The sequence below is a fragment of the Narcine bancroftii genome, chromosome 11 (genome assembly GCF_036971445.1).
Source record: "Narcine bancroftii isolate sNarBan1 chromosome 11, sNarBan1.hap1, whole genome shotgun sequence".
Lineage (NCBI taxonomy): Eukaryota > Metazoa > Chordata > Chondrichthyes > Torpediniformes > Narcinidae > Narcine > Narcine bancroftii.
Genome location: NC_091479.1, coordinates 77,891,505 through 77,907,623, shown reverse-complemented (window position 1 = coordinate 77,907,623; position 16,119 = coordinate 77,891,505). Strand labels below are relative to the sequence as shown.

The 16,119-nt window shown below is 36.9% G+C and overlaps 1 protein-coding gene across 6 annotated transcripts in view; it reads right to left on the bottom strand.

The window, feature by feature from the left end:
- The window catches only part of LOC138745950 (ELKS/Rab6-interacting/CAST family member 1-like), a 539,260-nt gene that overhangs the window by 15,129 nt on the left and 508,012 nt on the right, over window positions 1-16,119 (bottom strand). For all 6 annotated transcript variants that reach the window (XM_069903518.1, XM_069903519.1, XM_069903525.1 and 3 more), the window contains one exon: window positions 15,607-15,798. In XM_069903518.1, coding sequence (XP_069759619.1) covers window positions 15,607-15,798 — 192 coding nt within the window. The remainder of the gene's footprint in view (window positions 1-15,606; window positions 15,799-16,119) is intronic.

Here is a 16,119-nt window from a genome sequence, read left to right as displayed (position 1 = left end):
ACAATTAAGATAAATAATGAAAAAAAAAATCGAATGAACACTAGTGTAGGAACAATTGTGTAATAATCTGGATTGTTTTTTTTCTGTCACACAGCGAGCTTGCTGGTCTCCAAAATAGTCAACAAAATTTCACCTGATTAAAGGTTCTGTAAGTTTCTCTAGCCTGGAATAATATGATTCGACAGAGAGTATTAAGAGACCCCAGAGAAATAAAATCCAGTTTTGATTAAATGCTGGTGAGGCATCCTGGGAAATTTTACCACAAGAACAAAATATTATGGGTTCTGAAAATTTGAGGCCAAAATAGAAAATGCTGAAAAACTTACCAGGCCAGCCAGCCTCTGTGGACCAAAAGAGTGAAGATTATGATACAAAGAAAGTTGGTGGGCATGGGGAGGAGAGAAGGGGGAGGACCACTGGCAGGATAAAGAGAAAGTGAATTACAAAATCATGATTCCACAAGAAAAAAGGTGGTAATGGGATAATTAAGGACACAGAAGGCTTGCCTGGAGAAAATTCAGTTTCACAGCACTCATAATTTTAATTTTCACAATTCAAATATTATTCATACACTAGTGCCGTGAAACTGAAATAAAAATGCTAGGAAATCTAGAGTTAACAAAAAACAAGTCAACCTGTAATATGAAGTTTCTATCTCCTTCCACAGCTGCTGCCTGACCCACCACGTTCCTCCAGAACGTGTGTGTTTTTTGTTTCAGATTCCAACATCTCCAATCCCTTGCGTCTGCTGGAAATGCTAATTCTCTAAGATTGCCACACTCAATGTTGAGGCCAGAACACTGCAAGTAGCATAGAGTGAAGATTCAATGTTCCATGAACATGGGTAGAGATTCATGAAACAGTATAGAATGCCAAGAAGAGTAAGGAATGGGGCAGAGAATTAAAATATCAAGTGATCGGAAGATATGGATCATGCTGAATGAAGAATGAATATAATAACCCATTTATTGCAGAGACCAAATAATGATCAGCAGATAGAGCAGACTGAATTGAAAGTACAAGTAAATCACAGGATTTTAGAAAGTGGGAAAGACGGAAGTAAAAGGCCAGGTGTTGCATTTTCTATGGTTACAATTAAAAGTATAATTCCTGCCGCACATCACTAAAGCAGTTACAACCTCCATCCACATACTTGATATTTAATGGCATTTGCGTCACCATGTCCTCAGCATTGATATCCTGGCATCATCCTTGCCCAGAAACTTAATTGCACTAGTCACAAAAACATTCTGTCTGAAGAGCAGGCCTTTGGATGGGTGATGCACCTTGATACCTCATGTATATTCACTGTCCAAAATGCATGAATAAAGAAAGCGATGGTATACTTTCTTGGATGTGTTTATCACCAACAATATTCAGGAAAATTTATACCGCCAATTTATTGTGACTTGAATGTGGACCATTTATTGAATACACTGCAGTCACTTGTCAAGGCTACTCCATCATACCTTTGAGACCCACTGCCTCTACCAGACCCACAGTCACCCAGCTAAAAGGGTGGAAAATATGTGGAAAGGATTCACAAGGATGTTACCTGGACTGGCAGACTTAAATAATAAGAGGCTCAATACACTGGGATTTTTCTCCCTGGAATGTAGAAGGTTGAGGCGGTGGAGGGCTAATAGAGATTTATAAAATCAAGAGGAGCATAGATAAGGTAGATAGTTAAAACCTTCTCTCCAGGCTAGGGGAGTTTAAAACTAGAAGGCACAGATTGAAGGTGAGATGGAAAAGATTTAAAATGGACCCAAAACATCACTTAAATTTTATTTTCAGCCTGGTAAAAGCCAATTCAGACGATTTAAACATGCTGCCAAATTAACCTATAACCCATAGGTTATAGGTCAACCCATTGGCTGACTGTACCTGTTGTTCCAACCACAGACTCCTGAATAAAGGCGAGTGTTCCACAGCCCTCTGCCTAGCTCAGGACAGTCAACTAGCATGGACTTGGCTCCATTCTATTGTGAATAAAAGCCTGACAGTTTTGCATAACTTCCAGTCTTTTGAAGTTATTGATAGTGCACCAGTGGGTATATGAAAATTAGCTGCCGTAGAAATTGACAAAGAGGCTCACATGCCGTAAATGGATTTAAAAATCTTTTTCTTCTCCAAATCCACTGATCTTCAAATTAGAGTTGAGTTACAATGTAAATTCTTTCCATTGGACTTGTAAAATTGTGTCAGTCATCTAAATTCAAGCAGTCAAATTAACAATATCTCTCATCCAATCTCCAACAAGTGACTGTTGATTTCTACTGCTTAGATAATTACTTGGACCTTCTAACATTTACCTGAATCTCCATAGCTTTGACTTTTATGAATTGTTTTTCATTTGGTATTATTGGACGTCCAGCAACACATTGTCCATTTGAGTTGTCTGTTTCAGGATGAAATATCAAGCTAAGTTTCCCTTTCTGACTCCTTACCGGGAAAAAAAATAATTCACTTGCAGGACAATTCACCTGTTGCTAGAATGAACTGATGTGTATGTAACATTAATTATGAAGGTACATGCCAATGTAAATAGCTATTTCCAAAACAAATCTTGACAATCACGTCTTTTTAAGCATCAAGCCAGAATTCAGGTTTGGAATGATGATTTCACAGAGAAAGATAACAGATACATCATATTTTCTGTTTTTTACATGACAATAAAATAATCTTGACTCTTGAAGATATCCATCTGCCTTGCCTGGTTGAACTGCTCAAAGGTCGATGGTGATAGCTTTGGATGAAGCAGGGTTAGATGGAGTGGAGGTGGTAAAGTGGAAAAGAGGGGTGCAAAAGGAAAGCAGCAACCATAGGGAACTCAAAGTTAGAGACTGCAGCTGTGGACAAGGTTCTAGGATGAAATGCTGCTTCCATGTGCCAAAGGGAAGCTCATCTTAATTATTTCATGCAAAAAATACATGAATGCAACCAATACAATCAGGAGCTGGCCATTTGATTGTGGCTCATCTTTTGCCTTGGTCCCATTTTTTTTTCATTAATCTTATATCCCGTGATGCCCTTAATATGTAAAAATACATAGTTTCTGAGTTGAATATACACTTGACTTCGTCTCCATAACTCTTTTTGATACAGAATTCCAAAAATTCACCACCCACTGGAAAATAAATTTTTCTTTTTCTCAGTCTCAAATAGCTTCTACACATCCCACCCAGAGGAACCATCATTTTTACAATCAGCTGTGTTAAGATCCATAAGAATGGGTACATTTATATGAGTGGTGAGGCTGTGGTTCACAAGCATAGAAAAAGAAGCAAAATCCTGCAGAAAGATTTGAGGGAATAAGGGAGAAAGGAAGTTGATATGCAGATCACAAATCTTGCCATTGTCAGAAAATTGCCAGTGTCATGCATGGTCATCCCAGAAAAAGGAGGCTGGAGCAGATGACCATGTGGCTACAAAGATAATTCAGGAAGAAATGCTTTAGATCAGTGGTTCTCAACCTTTTCTTTCCATTCACATACCATTCTAAGTAATGCTTATGCCATTGATGCTCTATGATTAGTAAGAGATTGCTTAAGGTGGTCTGTGAATGGGAAAGGAAGGTTAAGAATCACTGCTCTTGACCCAATTGTTACGGAAATATTTTGCTTGAGAAAAATTGTCATTGGCCCATTTCCTTTGGAGTTATGAAACCTGCACATAACGAGTCAATTAGGTACAATTAAAACAATGGTTTTCAAACGTTTTCTTTCTATCCACATACCACCTTAAGCGATCTCATACTAATCACAGTGGTATGTTGGAAAGAAAAAGGTTGAGAACCACTGGTTTAGATCACTGGAGCATTGAGACCAAATTTGGTGATGTGGGACCTTTAAAAGCCAAATGGGTTGAAGAAATCAATAGAATGACGAGGATTTCCACTTTTGGGAAGAGGACAACAAGGAGATTATACCTTTAGAAGATAGAGAAGCAGAACTATAAATGGCAGACAGTAAAATGAAAGGCAAAGTAAACAAATGGAAAACAGACAGCAAAGGAGTTTGGCAGTATTTCATGGTGTACTTATAAATGCAAGGAACATTGTGAATAAGGGAGAAGAGGTGATGGCACAGATACACATTGGGAAATTTGATACTGTAGCTATTACTGAAACATGGCTTAAAGGACAGGAAAGGCAGATCAACATTTCTAGTACAGGGTTTTCAGTTGTGATTGAGGAATTAAAACAGTGGTTCTCAACTTTTTTCTTTCCCCTCACATACCACTTTAAGTCACCCCTATGCCATAGGTACTATGTGATTAGTAAGGGATGACTTAAGGTGGTATGTGAGGGGAAAGAAAAAGGTGGAGAACTATTGAATTAAAAGATGGGGGAATTGGGTGGTCAAAAGCATTGTTTAAAAAGACAATTACAGCTGTGAGGGGAGATGATATGTGGAAGAATCCCACAGAATTGACAATAAATTGGGGACCACAACCTGAGAGTACATTTTTATAGACCCACAGAGGGCAACTATGGATACATTTCTTAAAAGTACATAAATGACCAAAATATTAATTAGTATTGAATCAATTTAAAATATTTGGATGCCAATAAATTCTTGAAATGCACGCATGAGAATTGTTTTATCCAGGGTACTGTGCCCAACAGGGGGTGGGAAGTTCTGGCCAAGTTTTAGCAAATGAAGCTGAGCAATGGATTAAGTAACTGGAATAGCACTTTGGAGACAGTAATTATATTTAGCAGGGTCATAAAATGATCTAAAGATAGATTTGGGCAAAGTTATGAATAGGGGAAGGGAAGCTTTACGAGGCAAAGTTATAATTTAGCAAAAGAAAATAGAACAAGTTGCTTGAAGGCACTGTTTGGCATTCAAGGTGACAGTGAAAATTCAGAGCAAAATGGTTCCCGAAAAAAAAAATGGGATCCCCAAATCTAGAATCCTGAATATCAAAGTACATACAGGGACAAAAAAGCAAAAAAATAGAAGCTTGTATCAGATACCAAGATCTAAATATACAACAGAAAAACTATAAGTGTATGGAGAATGCAGAGTTAAAAGTATGGAAGAAACTGAGAAAGCAATGGGAAAGTATGACGAGTGCAATAAAAGGAAAACCTATTTCTTTTCAAAATTATGTGAAGAGCAAGAACATAATTAAGGAAAGTCTAGGCCACTTAGATACTGAAATGTAATCTGCTCTGCCAATGGAAGATGTGGGCATCATTCAGTGTGGGTAGTTATGTCCATCTTTAAAAAGTAAAGGGTCAATATTGAGAGTTCAACTAAGATGAGGATTTTGAAGTTCTGAATGAGATCAATTTAATGAGGAAGAAAATATTAAGGAAATATTAAAGGGCTTCACATTTACAAAAGAAGATAAATCACAAGACCTGAAATGTATTCCAGAGAAGCAAGAAAGGAAATAATGGAAGATCTTATTATAAGGAGAGATTCAAGATTCGATTTATTGACGTGTAATAAAAACAGTGTCAGTGAAATTGCTCTTGTCTGCTGTAAGGCAGACAGATTCCTCATTGGCAGAAATTGCCTGAAGCACCTTACAGTCAGAGAAAGAGAAGCAAAAGATAGTTCTCCCCAGAGGCACCAAGGTCCGTGAATTTGCCCCACTGCTCAGAATGAGTAAGATATTCACTGAAGTTGAAAGTAATAAGAGGTGACCTGAATGAAAGGTATAAGATTCTGAAGAGATTTGATAGGATATATGCTCAGAGTTTGTTTCCTTTGGCAGGAGAGTTTAGAGTAAGGGGACATTCTCAGGGCAAGAGGATGATGTTTAGAATTGTTGAAATTCTTTACCCAGAGACATTCGATGCCCAGTTATTCAACACATCCAGAAATTTCTAAAACCCAGAAGAATCAAGGAATATAGAAATCAGTAGGGGAAATTAGACAAGAGTACGATTAATCCTGATTTTACCTAAAGAGCAGTTTAGCTTGAGTGATTGTATGGCCCACATCTTATTTCTTAAGATTTTATAAACTGATTGAAATATACAGGATACTTTATTAGTTCAGGCATAGAGTGAAAGGCTATTGTCAACCCACAACCCGCATACTGCATACGGTTGGTGTTCATCACATTACAGGAAAGGGTGAATTGCAGAAGAAAATACAAAGGAGATGAATGTATACTATGAGAAAAGAATGGATAGGCTGAAGTTGTTTTCATTGGAACAGAGCTGGCTGAGGGCAGATTTAATTGATGAACATAAAAATAAGAGGGGCCAAAAAATGGTATATTGGCAGAATCCATATCCTACAACATAGTAAATGGCATCCAGAGAGTGGAGAGCATAAATGGCACACAGAGAGTGGATAGCATAAAAGCCATCACAGAGCCAGTGACCTGGGATCAAATCTGGTGTTGTCTGTAAGGAGTTTGTACATTCTCCTCATGTCCACATGGGTTTTCTCTGGGTGCTACGGTTCCTTCCCACATTTCCAAAAACGTGAGGGGTTAGAAAGTTAAATTGGTCACATGGGTGTATTTGGGCAGTGCAGGCTCCTGGGCCGGAGGACCTGTTACTGTGCTATATTTCCCAAATTAAAGCAAAGATAAAATTTATAGTGATCAATTGAGAGTAAAGGGTCATTCTTGCTCAGACTGTAGGACACTGAAACTAACTGTCCAAATAATGTGAGAAGGAATTTTAGATGTGGGTGTGAACGACGAGTGTGAGTTTGTTTCTCGGTCAGTGAGGAACCAGAGGGCTGAGGTGCCTCCTTCTGATTTCGTAAAATTCCATTTCTCCATCATCTAAAATGCATTGCAAGGCTAATGGGTATGTTTTTGCCTATGTATTTTTGTCACCCTTTATAAAGATAGGAATCACATTAATCTGTTTCTAATCTCCCAGTATCCAGTGTCTCCCTTGAAATGATTTCATTGCCTCATAAATCTATGGCTTAGTCTCTCATAATACTCTGGGATACCAACCATTTCTATTGATTTATTTATTTATTTTGAGACCTTTTAACCCAACTATGTCTACCAATCTCATTTATAAAACTTCTGCTGCTTGGTGTGGCTGTAATAACTCGTTGAAAAAAAATTAAAGTTTCATTACTAAATGATCCATGCTGGTTAACAAACTGTGTGGTCCATCTTAAAACTGTCTTCTGTTTATTTAAGAAATCTATGAATATCTTAGAACGATATCCATTTACATCCTACTCAAAACTTCCTCTCAAAAAAAAAACAATTTGTGTTTTTGGCATTTTATTATAGACTATTCTTCTCCAGGGCCACAGTTTATATTTCTTGGAACAAGCTGACTTCTCCAAGGAACTGCTTTTAAAATAAACAAATAAACAGATGCACGCAGGCAAGGACACACACACAGTTACATTTAAACCAGCAAGTAATCAGAACATATTATGTTTCTCAAGACTGGAGACATTTTCCAAATCTGCCCTTGGTTATGATAGTTCTGCACGAATAGAAAGGTCTAACGATGTTTATTTGTCATTTCTGGTATTCATTGTTCCGCTGATTTCTAAATGACAAAGCAATTGATGTTTTTGACCACAGATCTGCAGTTATGGCTGTAATAGAATACAGTCTCAAAGAATAAAACCGAACTTTCTAAACATTCTTCTATAAAAGAATGATCATCCTGTAAAACTTATTATTTGATTTGGATTCTAAATAATTGATACTTTGATATTTCTTGTCTTATCTGCACATTAATTTAAATTAAGAATTCCAACTATATTAAAACTATTTTTTCTCATCAGAGACTAAAAGACAATATCACCCTGAATTGTTTCATTGCAAAAATTATTTTCTTTGACTGATAGATGACTGTTTCAATATTTTTTTTTAAATGTGAAACCTTTCTTATAAATCTAGGACATTTACAAGGGCCAAGTGCCCTGTAAAAATGTTAGTGGATGGTCTCTTCCTGTTAAACTTAACCTTCTGCAGCCAAATAGCTTCTCCTTCTGTGCACTTGTATTAATGATTCCCATGTGTTCCATGCCAAGCAGCTGACAATGTCAATTACCTATTACTCTGGAGGTTTTACATCTTACTTAACTCTCTGCACTTGCATAGACATGAGGAAGCACATCCATCTGTCTCAGTCAGAACTTCACAGATAATCTCTCTAGATTTTATTTATATTTCTGCCCATTACTCTCTCATAGTTTTACTCCGACTCTCATTTTTTTCCCTGCAATTAAAACAAGACAAGATCCCCTTGTAGCTCTAACAATAATGTACTGTGAATGATGAGTAGAAACAACGAGTGAAATCTAACACGATTCTCAATCCTACCCTTTACCTACCCAAACTGTAGAGTCTTGCATCCAAATGGTATGGCACTTGAATGGTCCAAACAACCACACACGTTGTTTGAACTGCAAATTCATCGTCTTTAGCTGCGCCCTTTCCACTGATCAGATGCCTGAAACTTTGATCAAGTGAGATTTTTCTTTAAGTTTCAAGACATAGATGAAACTAGCAAAGCAGCATCCTTTGTCCCTGAAGAAGAGTGAGTGAGTGAGTCTTCTTAAAGTGACATTGTCCTGGTGGTGGTAACTCTGGACAATGGTCAAACGTACAACATTTTTAGGATTTTGACCTAGTTGGATGAATGACACCAAAAATAGTTACAGTATTGGCTTCAGACCACTAATAAGAAAAAATATCATGAACTTTAATAATTTAATTTGCTCTCTCTCTCTACTTCTCTGCAAAGCCTAATCTAAGAATGCTGTTCACACAAAAGTGTAGTTCCATGGATGGCATTCGATTAATTTGCGGCCAATAGTGATTGGATCCAATCTCATAGGATAAAGTGAACTAAAAATCAACTAAATTAAAATAACTATGTACCAGAGGGTGGATAGGTTTGAGTAACAGAAGTAAAGCCTAGAAATAGCTTGTTTATCCATCTAGGGATCTCTCCAGCAACATGTCTTTTTGATATTAAATGTTCATTAGATTATTTATTACAGAACAGAACATTCACTGACACAAAAACAGGTGAATTTCCATAATGTGAATGTAAATGAGCCATTGAAGCAGATAAAAGATTTTAAGTTGTCATTCTGATAGAGGCACAGTTTCCTCAAAATGCTCTTAAGACCCAATCGTTTGCCACTCTCTCCTACAATTTAAAGTAGACCATAGGGCTCACATGTCCAAAGTCAAACTATCTCGTTTTTATGCTGACGATTCTCCTTGTTGTGATAAATGCAACAAAAGATATGCTTCATTAATTCATATATTCTGGACATGTCAGAGTCTTGTGAAATATTGGAATGATGTACAGTACAGTATTTCAAACTTACCCTACAGTTCTTGAAGTTAATTTTAAACATAATCCTTTAACTGCTTTATTTGGTATTGTTGGAGAGAATGATATAAATTTAACAGCATCTGATCTGCTTGCATTGGGTTTTATTTCTCTTATGGCTAGGCTGACGGTGTGGCTCAGATGGAGGGGCATTACCCTGCCTACATATGCTCAACGGCTTAAATTTAGGGAAGATTAGATGCTCAATTTCCGATTTGAATTCAAATTTTCAAACGCTGTGGGGACCTTTTATAATCTTTGATTTGTTATGAAGGTAGAACTGTTGACGAATGAGATAATTTATCTCTCTGATAGGAATTCTGCCTTCATTTTTTTTCTGGCTAAACAGCTTCTTTCTTGGTAGTGGGTTTAGATTTTCCTTTTTTTTATATAATAAATTAATAAAATATCAACACACTATAATCTGTTTGAAATTATATGATTAGTGTAATGTATCTTTTTGACTTTTAACATATAATCCATATGTACTCTGTATGTACTTTGAATGTGGAATTCCAATGTTAATAAAAATATTGAAAAGGAAAGTCACAATCGGAATATGCTGGAGTCACAATATGAATTTTACTTCTCATTTGTTGTTATGATGCTTGGTACAATTTGTTGGTTTGGAACATGATTAATACACAGTCAGTACTGATCTTAGTTTATAATGTTGCAGGAGCTAAGGGAATATTAAATTGCACTATTAATTACACTACACCATAATGTGCCACCGATACAGGAGATGCGACTGAAAATACATCTGCACATTCTGACATTTTGTTGTACCCTCAAACTGACACAGATTTGGAAGTAAATTTACAAGATAAATGAGTATGACTTCAAGCACTGGTCCATGTATCACTAAATATATTTTATCCATAGAAGTCCAGTGCAAGAGGTGACACTCAAGATTTATCACCAAAACCTTGTGCAGAGGTGCAGCTATTAAAGATGGATTCTGACAGGATGCTGTTTGACACCATTTCATCAGAACTTTTACCAACTGGATTTGTCTTCTTTGCCAAATGGAAATTTACAATGACAGCAGACATTTCACGAAACTGATTGTTAACCTCTGTGGTGAAACTAATTTCTTATTGGTTAATGTTTGCTAGGCTATGACTGGTGTGTACGTTTATTTTTAAGCCATATGAAAAAATCATGTAAAGAATACATGGCTCAGATTCATTAATGGAACTTTTAAATCTTGTGCTGAAGACATCTGTAATCAACTTAAAGCAAAAACACAATTTCAATGGTGTTCCAGCAAGTTCTGATGAAATGCTACTCATCTGAAATACAATCTTTCTTTGACACTTCGAGATTATAATTAGGCCTCTTCTGATTACAATAATGATTAAATAATTATTACAATTATGATGTCAATAATATTTTGTCAATAGTCTAAAAGATCTATTAACCCCTCTTCCATAAGAATGCACTGCCTCGGGGGAGTCACGTGATGGAGTAGTGGCCGGACGGTGAACTCCAGCCCTCTCCAGAAAAGTCGGGAAAAACAAAGGAAAACACAAAGGCACAGAAATAAAAGTTACAGAAAAGTGAGTATAAAGGTGGAAAGAAGATGGCGACAAAAAAAGAAAAATCGAAAGCAACGGTAAGAAGAGAGGAAGAGAAGACAAAGGAGGAAAAAGGTGAAGGCCTTACCTGTCCGAAGAGGCCCGCTGCGGAGAGAGAAACCCGCTCCCTCAGGTCGGTAAATAATGGACTACAAAAATGGCTCGCTGAGCCGAGTAAAAGTGCGCAACCGCGCATGAAAAAAAAACACACCGACGGGAGGGGGGACCAGCTGGGGAGTCGATCTCCACAGCCGGCAATGACAGCTGCAGAACACCTGCAGCAAGAAGAGACCACAGAAGACAATGGAAACAAGAAAGAAGAGAAGGAAAGGGCAACAAAGAAACAACAGATGGCCAACCCAGAGGAAGAAGAAGAGGAAGAGGAAGAGTACAGTGAAATAGAAGAAGAAAAGAAAGGCAAGATAAAGAAGGTACTTTCTCTTATTAAAGGATACATGGAGTCATTTAAAGAATGGCAAACACAGGAATTTAATGATTTAAGAAAAAGAATAAACAACACAGAAGAGAAAATGAATAAAATAGAGATGACCTTAACAGAAATGGGAAAGAAAATGGACAAGATGGAAGAGCGGGCAGTAGCCGCAGAAATGGAGGTAGAAGACTTAAAAAAGAAATTGGAGGAATCTAATAAAAAAACTAAAGAGACACAAGAACTACTAGCTCAAAAAATAGGTACAATGGAAAACCATAACAGAAGAAATAACATAAAGATAGTGGGCCTTAAGGAAGATGAAGAAGGCAAGAATATGAGGGAGTTTATAAAAGAGTGGATCCCTAAGACCCTAGGATGTCCAGAACTACAGCAAGAAATGGAAATAGAAAGGGCACATAGAGTATTGGCCTCTAAACCACAACCACAACAAAAACCAAGATCTATTGTAGTAAAATTCCTAAGATATACTACAAGAGAAAAGGTACTGGAGAAGACAATGGAAAAAGTAAGAGAGGGCAACAAACCACTGGAGTATAAAGGGCAAAAAATCTTCATTTATCCAGATATAAGTTTTGAACTCCTAAAGAAGAGAAAAGAGTTCAATACAGCAAAGGCGATTTTATGGAAGAAAGGGTATAAATTTATACTAAAGCATCCAGCGGTATTGAAAATATTTATTCCAGGACAACAAAACAGACTATTCTCGGATCCAGAAGAAGCACGAAAATTTGCAGAACAATTACAAAAATAGACTGAGGGAGGAAGACGGGTAATGAGAGTAAAAATGATCACGATTGATATGTATGTTGGTAAAGACAAAAATAGACTGAGGGATGAAGACGGGTAATGAGAGTAAAAATGATCACGATTGATATGTATGCGGGTAAAGAGGTATAAGAGTGAATAGAGACAATGTGCATACGTGAATGTATCTGTACTTAGAGGAAAATATAGATAGTATAGACAAGAATTAATAAGGGAAGGAAATGGAATAGAGAGAATAAGGAGGGAATTAAAAGAGTGACCTTTGTGACATATGAAAAGTGAAATCTTTTCTGGGGGGGGCGGGGTGGGGGGAAATAGCGGTCACTGCAAAATCAGTTGACGCTTGCGAGTGGATTCGCAAATCCAAATGGAGAGGGGAGATGTGGTTGTCCGACAAGGGATGAAGGACAACTCAGGAGGGGAAGGGGAGATTGGGGATAAATAAGATAGAAATAGGAGAATAAGGAAAATGTTGGATGTTGTAGGAATGTTGTCTTATAAAGAGTTGAAAATAAGAAAACAGAAATGGAAAAGGAGGAAAGGTAATGATGGAAAAACGGAAAGAGAAGATAAACAAAATATAAAAGGGCTACGCTGAACTATATGACTTTAAATATTAATGGAATACATAACCAAATTAAAAGGAAGAAACTACTAAATTTAAATGAATAAATGTATTCCATTAGAAAAAATAACATATAGGTTAAGAAATAATATTGAAATATTCAAACAAGTATGGGAGCCTTACATTAAATACAATAGCGAAAACCTACCGGGGACAAACATTACCTAAGTTGATGGAAGGAGAAGGAAAGAAAAGAATGGACTCAGTAGAATTTCTGGTGTATTTTTGTTGAATGACAACATTGTCTGACTGGCTTAATGCAACCTAGATTGTATACCTAAAATGGATGAGAGGGGGGGTTGGGGGGGGTGGCTTGGGAGGAGGGAGGGGGGGGGGAGAAAAAGTCACTGTATATGTGTGAAAAAGAAATAGTGTATATCATGGCTAATGTGATTTATGGTGTGAAAAATAAAAAATTTAAAAAAAAAAAGAATGCACTGCCTCCAAGGTCTCTACCAAAGAATTTAGAAAGTAGCAACAAAGGGTATCCAGTAACAAGTCACCGTTGCTTTCTTCCTCAGAAGTGCTTGACATCTCCCAAATGCCACACTGATAAACACAGATCAACCACGTGAGGAATTTCAGGTGCCACGAAATTGCCCTTTTCAAGTCAATTTAGATAAATTTAAGTCACTGTCTTTATTGACTAGGGTGTCATATCAAAAACATTAGGAGGGTTAAAAACAAAAAAATTCTGATAGATTTCCCATCAAAAGCAAGATATTATTGATGTAAAGTGCCTGCTTGAGTGAGTAAGCACTGTTTTTTTCATCTCTAGGTCTCAAGTGTAATATAATTCTGACTGATGGAATAAAAGTTTATTCTGTAAATTGTATTGCTTCTATGCAAAGTAGTTGGATCAGACTCCTGGTTCTGCTGTGCAAGTGTGTTACAGCACAGAATGACAACTCAAATGAGGACTGATTAAAAATCTTATAAGAGCCTGTGTGTAGTTTCCGGGCCTTTGTGAGTTGGGCTTCAAGGAAATTACAAGGACAAGGAAGAGGGAGTTTTATTCTTTTATCTGTGTAATACTGATCTGGGAGTATTGGCATTGGCTGAGACTGTTGTACCAGTTTCATTTGCATCATTATCAACCCTTATTTTGGTGAATGTAACCATCTGTACAAGGGTTATCTTTGATTATATTATAAATAGGACATTCTTTCATTTTAAACCATTAAAAAATATAAAAACATAAAAAATAGGAGCAGGAATAGGATATTTGCCCTATCAAGTCAGCTCCATATCTCATAACATCATGGCTGATCTGGCTGTGGACTCAACTTCACTTACCGGTTTTTTCCATCCATAATCTTTAATTCCCCTATTATGAAAAACCCTGACTATCTGTGCCTCACACACATTTAACGTGGCACCTCTACTGCTTCCTGATGCAGAGAATTTCACATTTTCACTCCTCTCAGGGAAAAGCAGTTCCTCCTCATCTCCATCCTAAATCTACTCCCCCAAATCTTGAAAGCTATATCTCCTAGTTCTTTTTTCACTTACATGGGAAACAACTTGCCTGCAGTTTTCTTGATTGTTCCTTAAGTTTATGCTTCTATAAGATCCCTTTCATTCTTCTGAATTCCAGCGAGTATGCTCCTAGGTGATCCCTCCTCCGAGGTTAACCCCTCATCTCTGGAATTAATCTGGTGAACCTCCTCTGCACCAGTTCCAAAGCCAGTATATTTATTGACTATTTTGAATATTTACTGAAAATACAAAACCTCATTGCTTATGTCCCAATTTCTATATCCTTGATGTTTCTTAAATGTATGTACTGCAGAATCGTTTATCTGTAGCACCTAGAGAAAACCCACGCAGTCCTGGGGAGAACGTACAAACTCATTAAATGATTCTGCAGGATGCACGAACATTAAAAGTGAAGACATCTTACAAATTACTGGATAATGACAACTCAAAAGAACTTGTTATTAACAGAAATCTTTGGGGGTATGTTAAGAAAGATTAAAAATTGGTTGAAAATATAATGAGGTCTTTTACTACAATTGTAAACATTTCTGTTTTATAAAAAAATAAAGCAGTATGGTCTCCCTTTGGCACAATTTCAAATGGCTGCACAAATTAATACATCTCTCTATTTATTGAGTTGAATTAAAATAGTTGAACTTTTGTAAGTACTCTTCTGGATTATAGCTTCTTATTTTAAATTATACACATCAATAAAGAATGGCAAAGTCAAAGAAATCTTATTTTAAACAAATGGAACTCCATTATTGGTGATCAGATTTCATTTTGGCATCACATGATTCCATTCATCTTTCTATGACAACCATCAACTAGTTCCTGGAAATATATTATGAAGATAGCTTCCATTTTCCTTAAAGGATCTCTGATGCGAAACAACACTACCCTCTCATCTAATCAACAATATGCCTGAACACCTCAACTTGATTCACACCCTTCTTTCACCATCTTTCTTTTCCCTCCTCCAAATGCTCCTTGCAAGCGCTGGAAACTTAAAAGGTAAGACATCCTGATAAATGTTGTAACCTTGACAGTATTTACACATCTTTGGTGCAAGGGGAAACTACTTTGAGGCTTTTTATTGTTCATTGGTTCCTTCTCAATAATAGTTGTAACCTTGAAATGACAAATCCAAGGTTATAAATGCGTAACGGCCTCCAGTAAATCCTTTATGCAGCAGAAATAAATTACCCGTATATTGTTAACTTAAGGGCTTATTAATTCTATATCTTTAGACTATTTTGACAGCTGTGGAAACACAGCTGACAACATATCAAAGAGTGGGTGTACAACAGGAACATCACAAATTTCAACAAGCATTCCACAGTGCAGACTGAAGAAAATTGTGTTTGACTACTTACTATCCATACTTTTCTCTTACCTGCTCTGAGCTCATCTTCTGCAGTGTCTTCTCCCACATTGCCCTGTTGTTATCAATGCCTCCATAGGCAGGGGGTGGTGTCAATCCCTGAAGAATTTGTGAGTCACGGTCCTGACACAAAGCCATGAGGTGTCCTATGTACAGCTTCAATTTACTGCGATTCTGGTTCAGTTCTAATAGTGACTGGACAATCTGAGGGAAGAAAACATGGGACAATCTATTAAAAATCAAGGTAGATTGCCATTGCAAATGTAGCCATTACCACTGGAACAAGCAAAGCTTGGAAGCCACTGCCACCACATAGTCGAGCACCAAAATAAGCATAGAAGTTCAAGGATAGAACCTGCAATTCAGCCAGAGAAGGAGAAATAAAAATGAACACCAAATAATGAGTTACTGACACCCAAATCACACAGACAAGGAAGAATCTGAAATTCATGAGAACACCACAGTGCCACTAACAAGAACAATAAAATCAAGCGGCATGTCTAGAACATTATTATTTTAAAATAA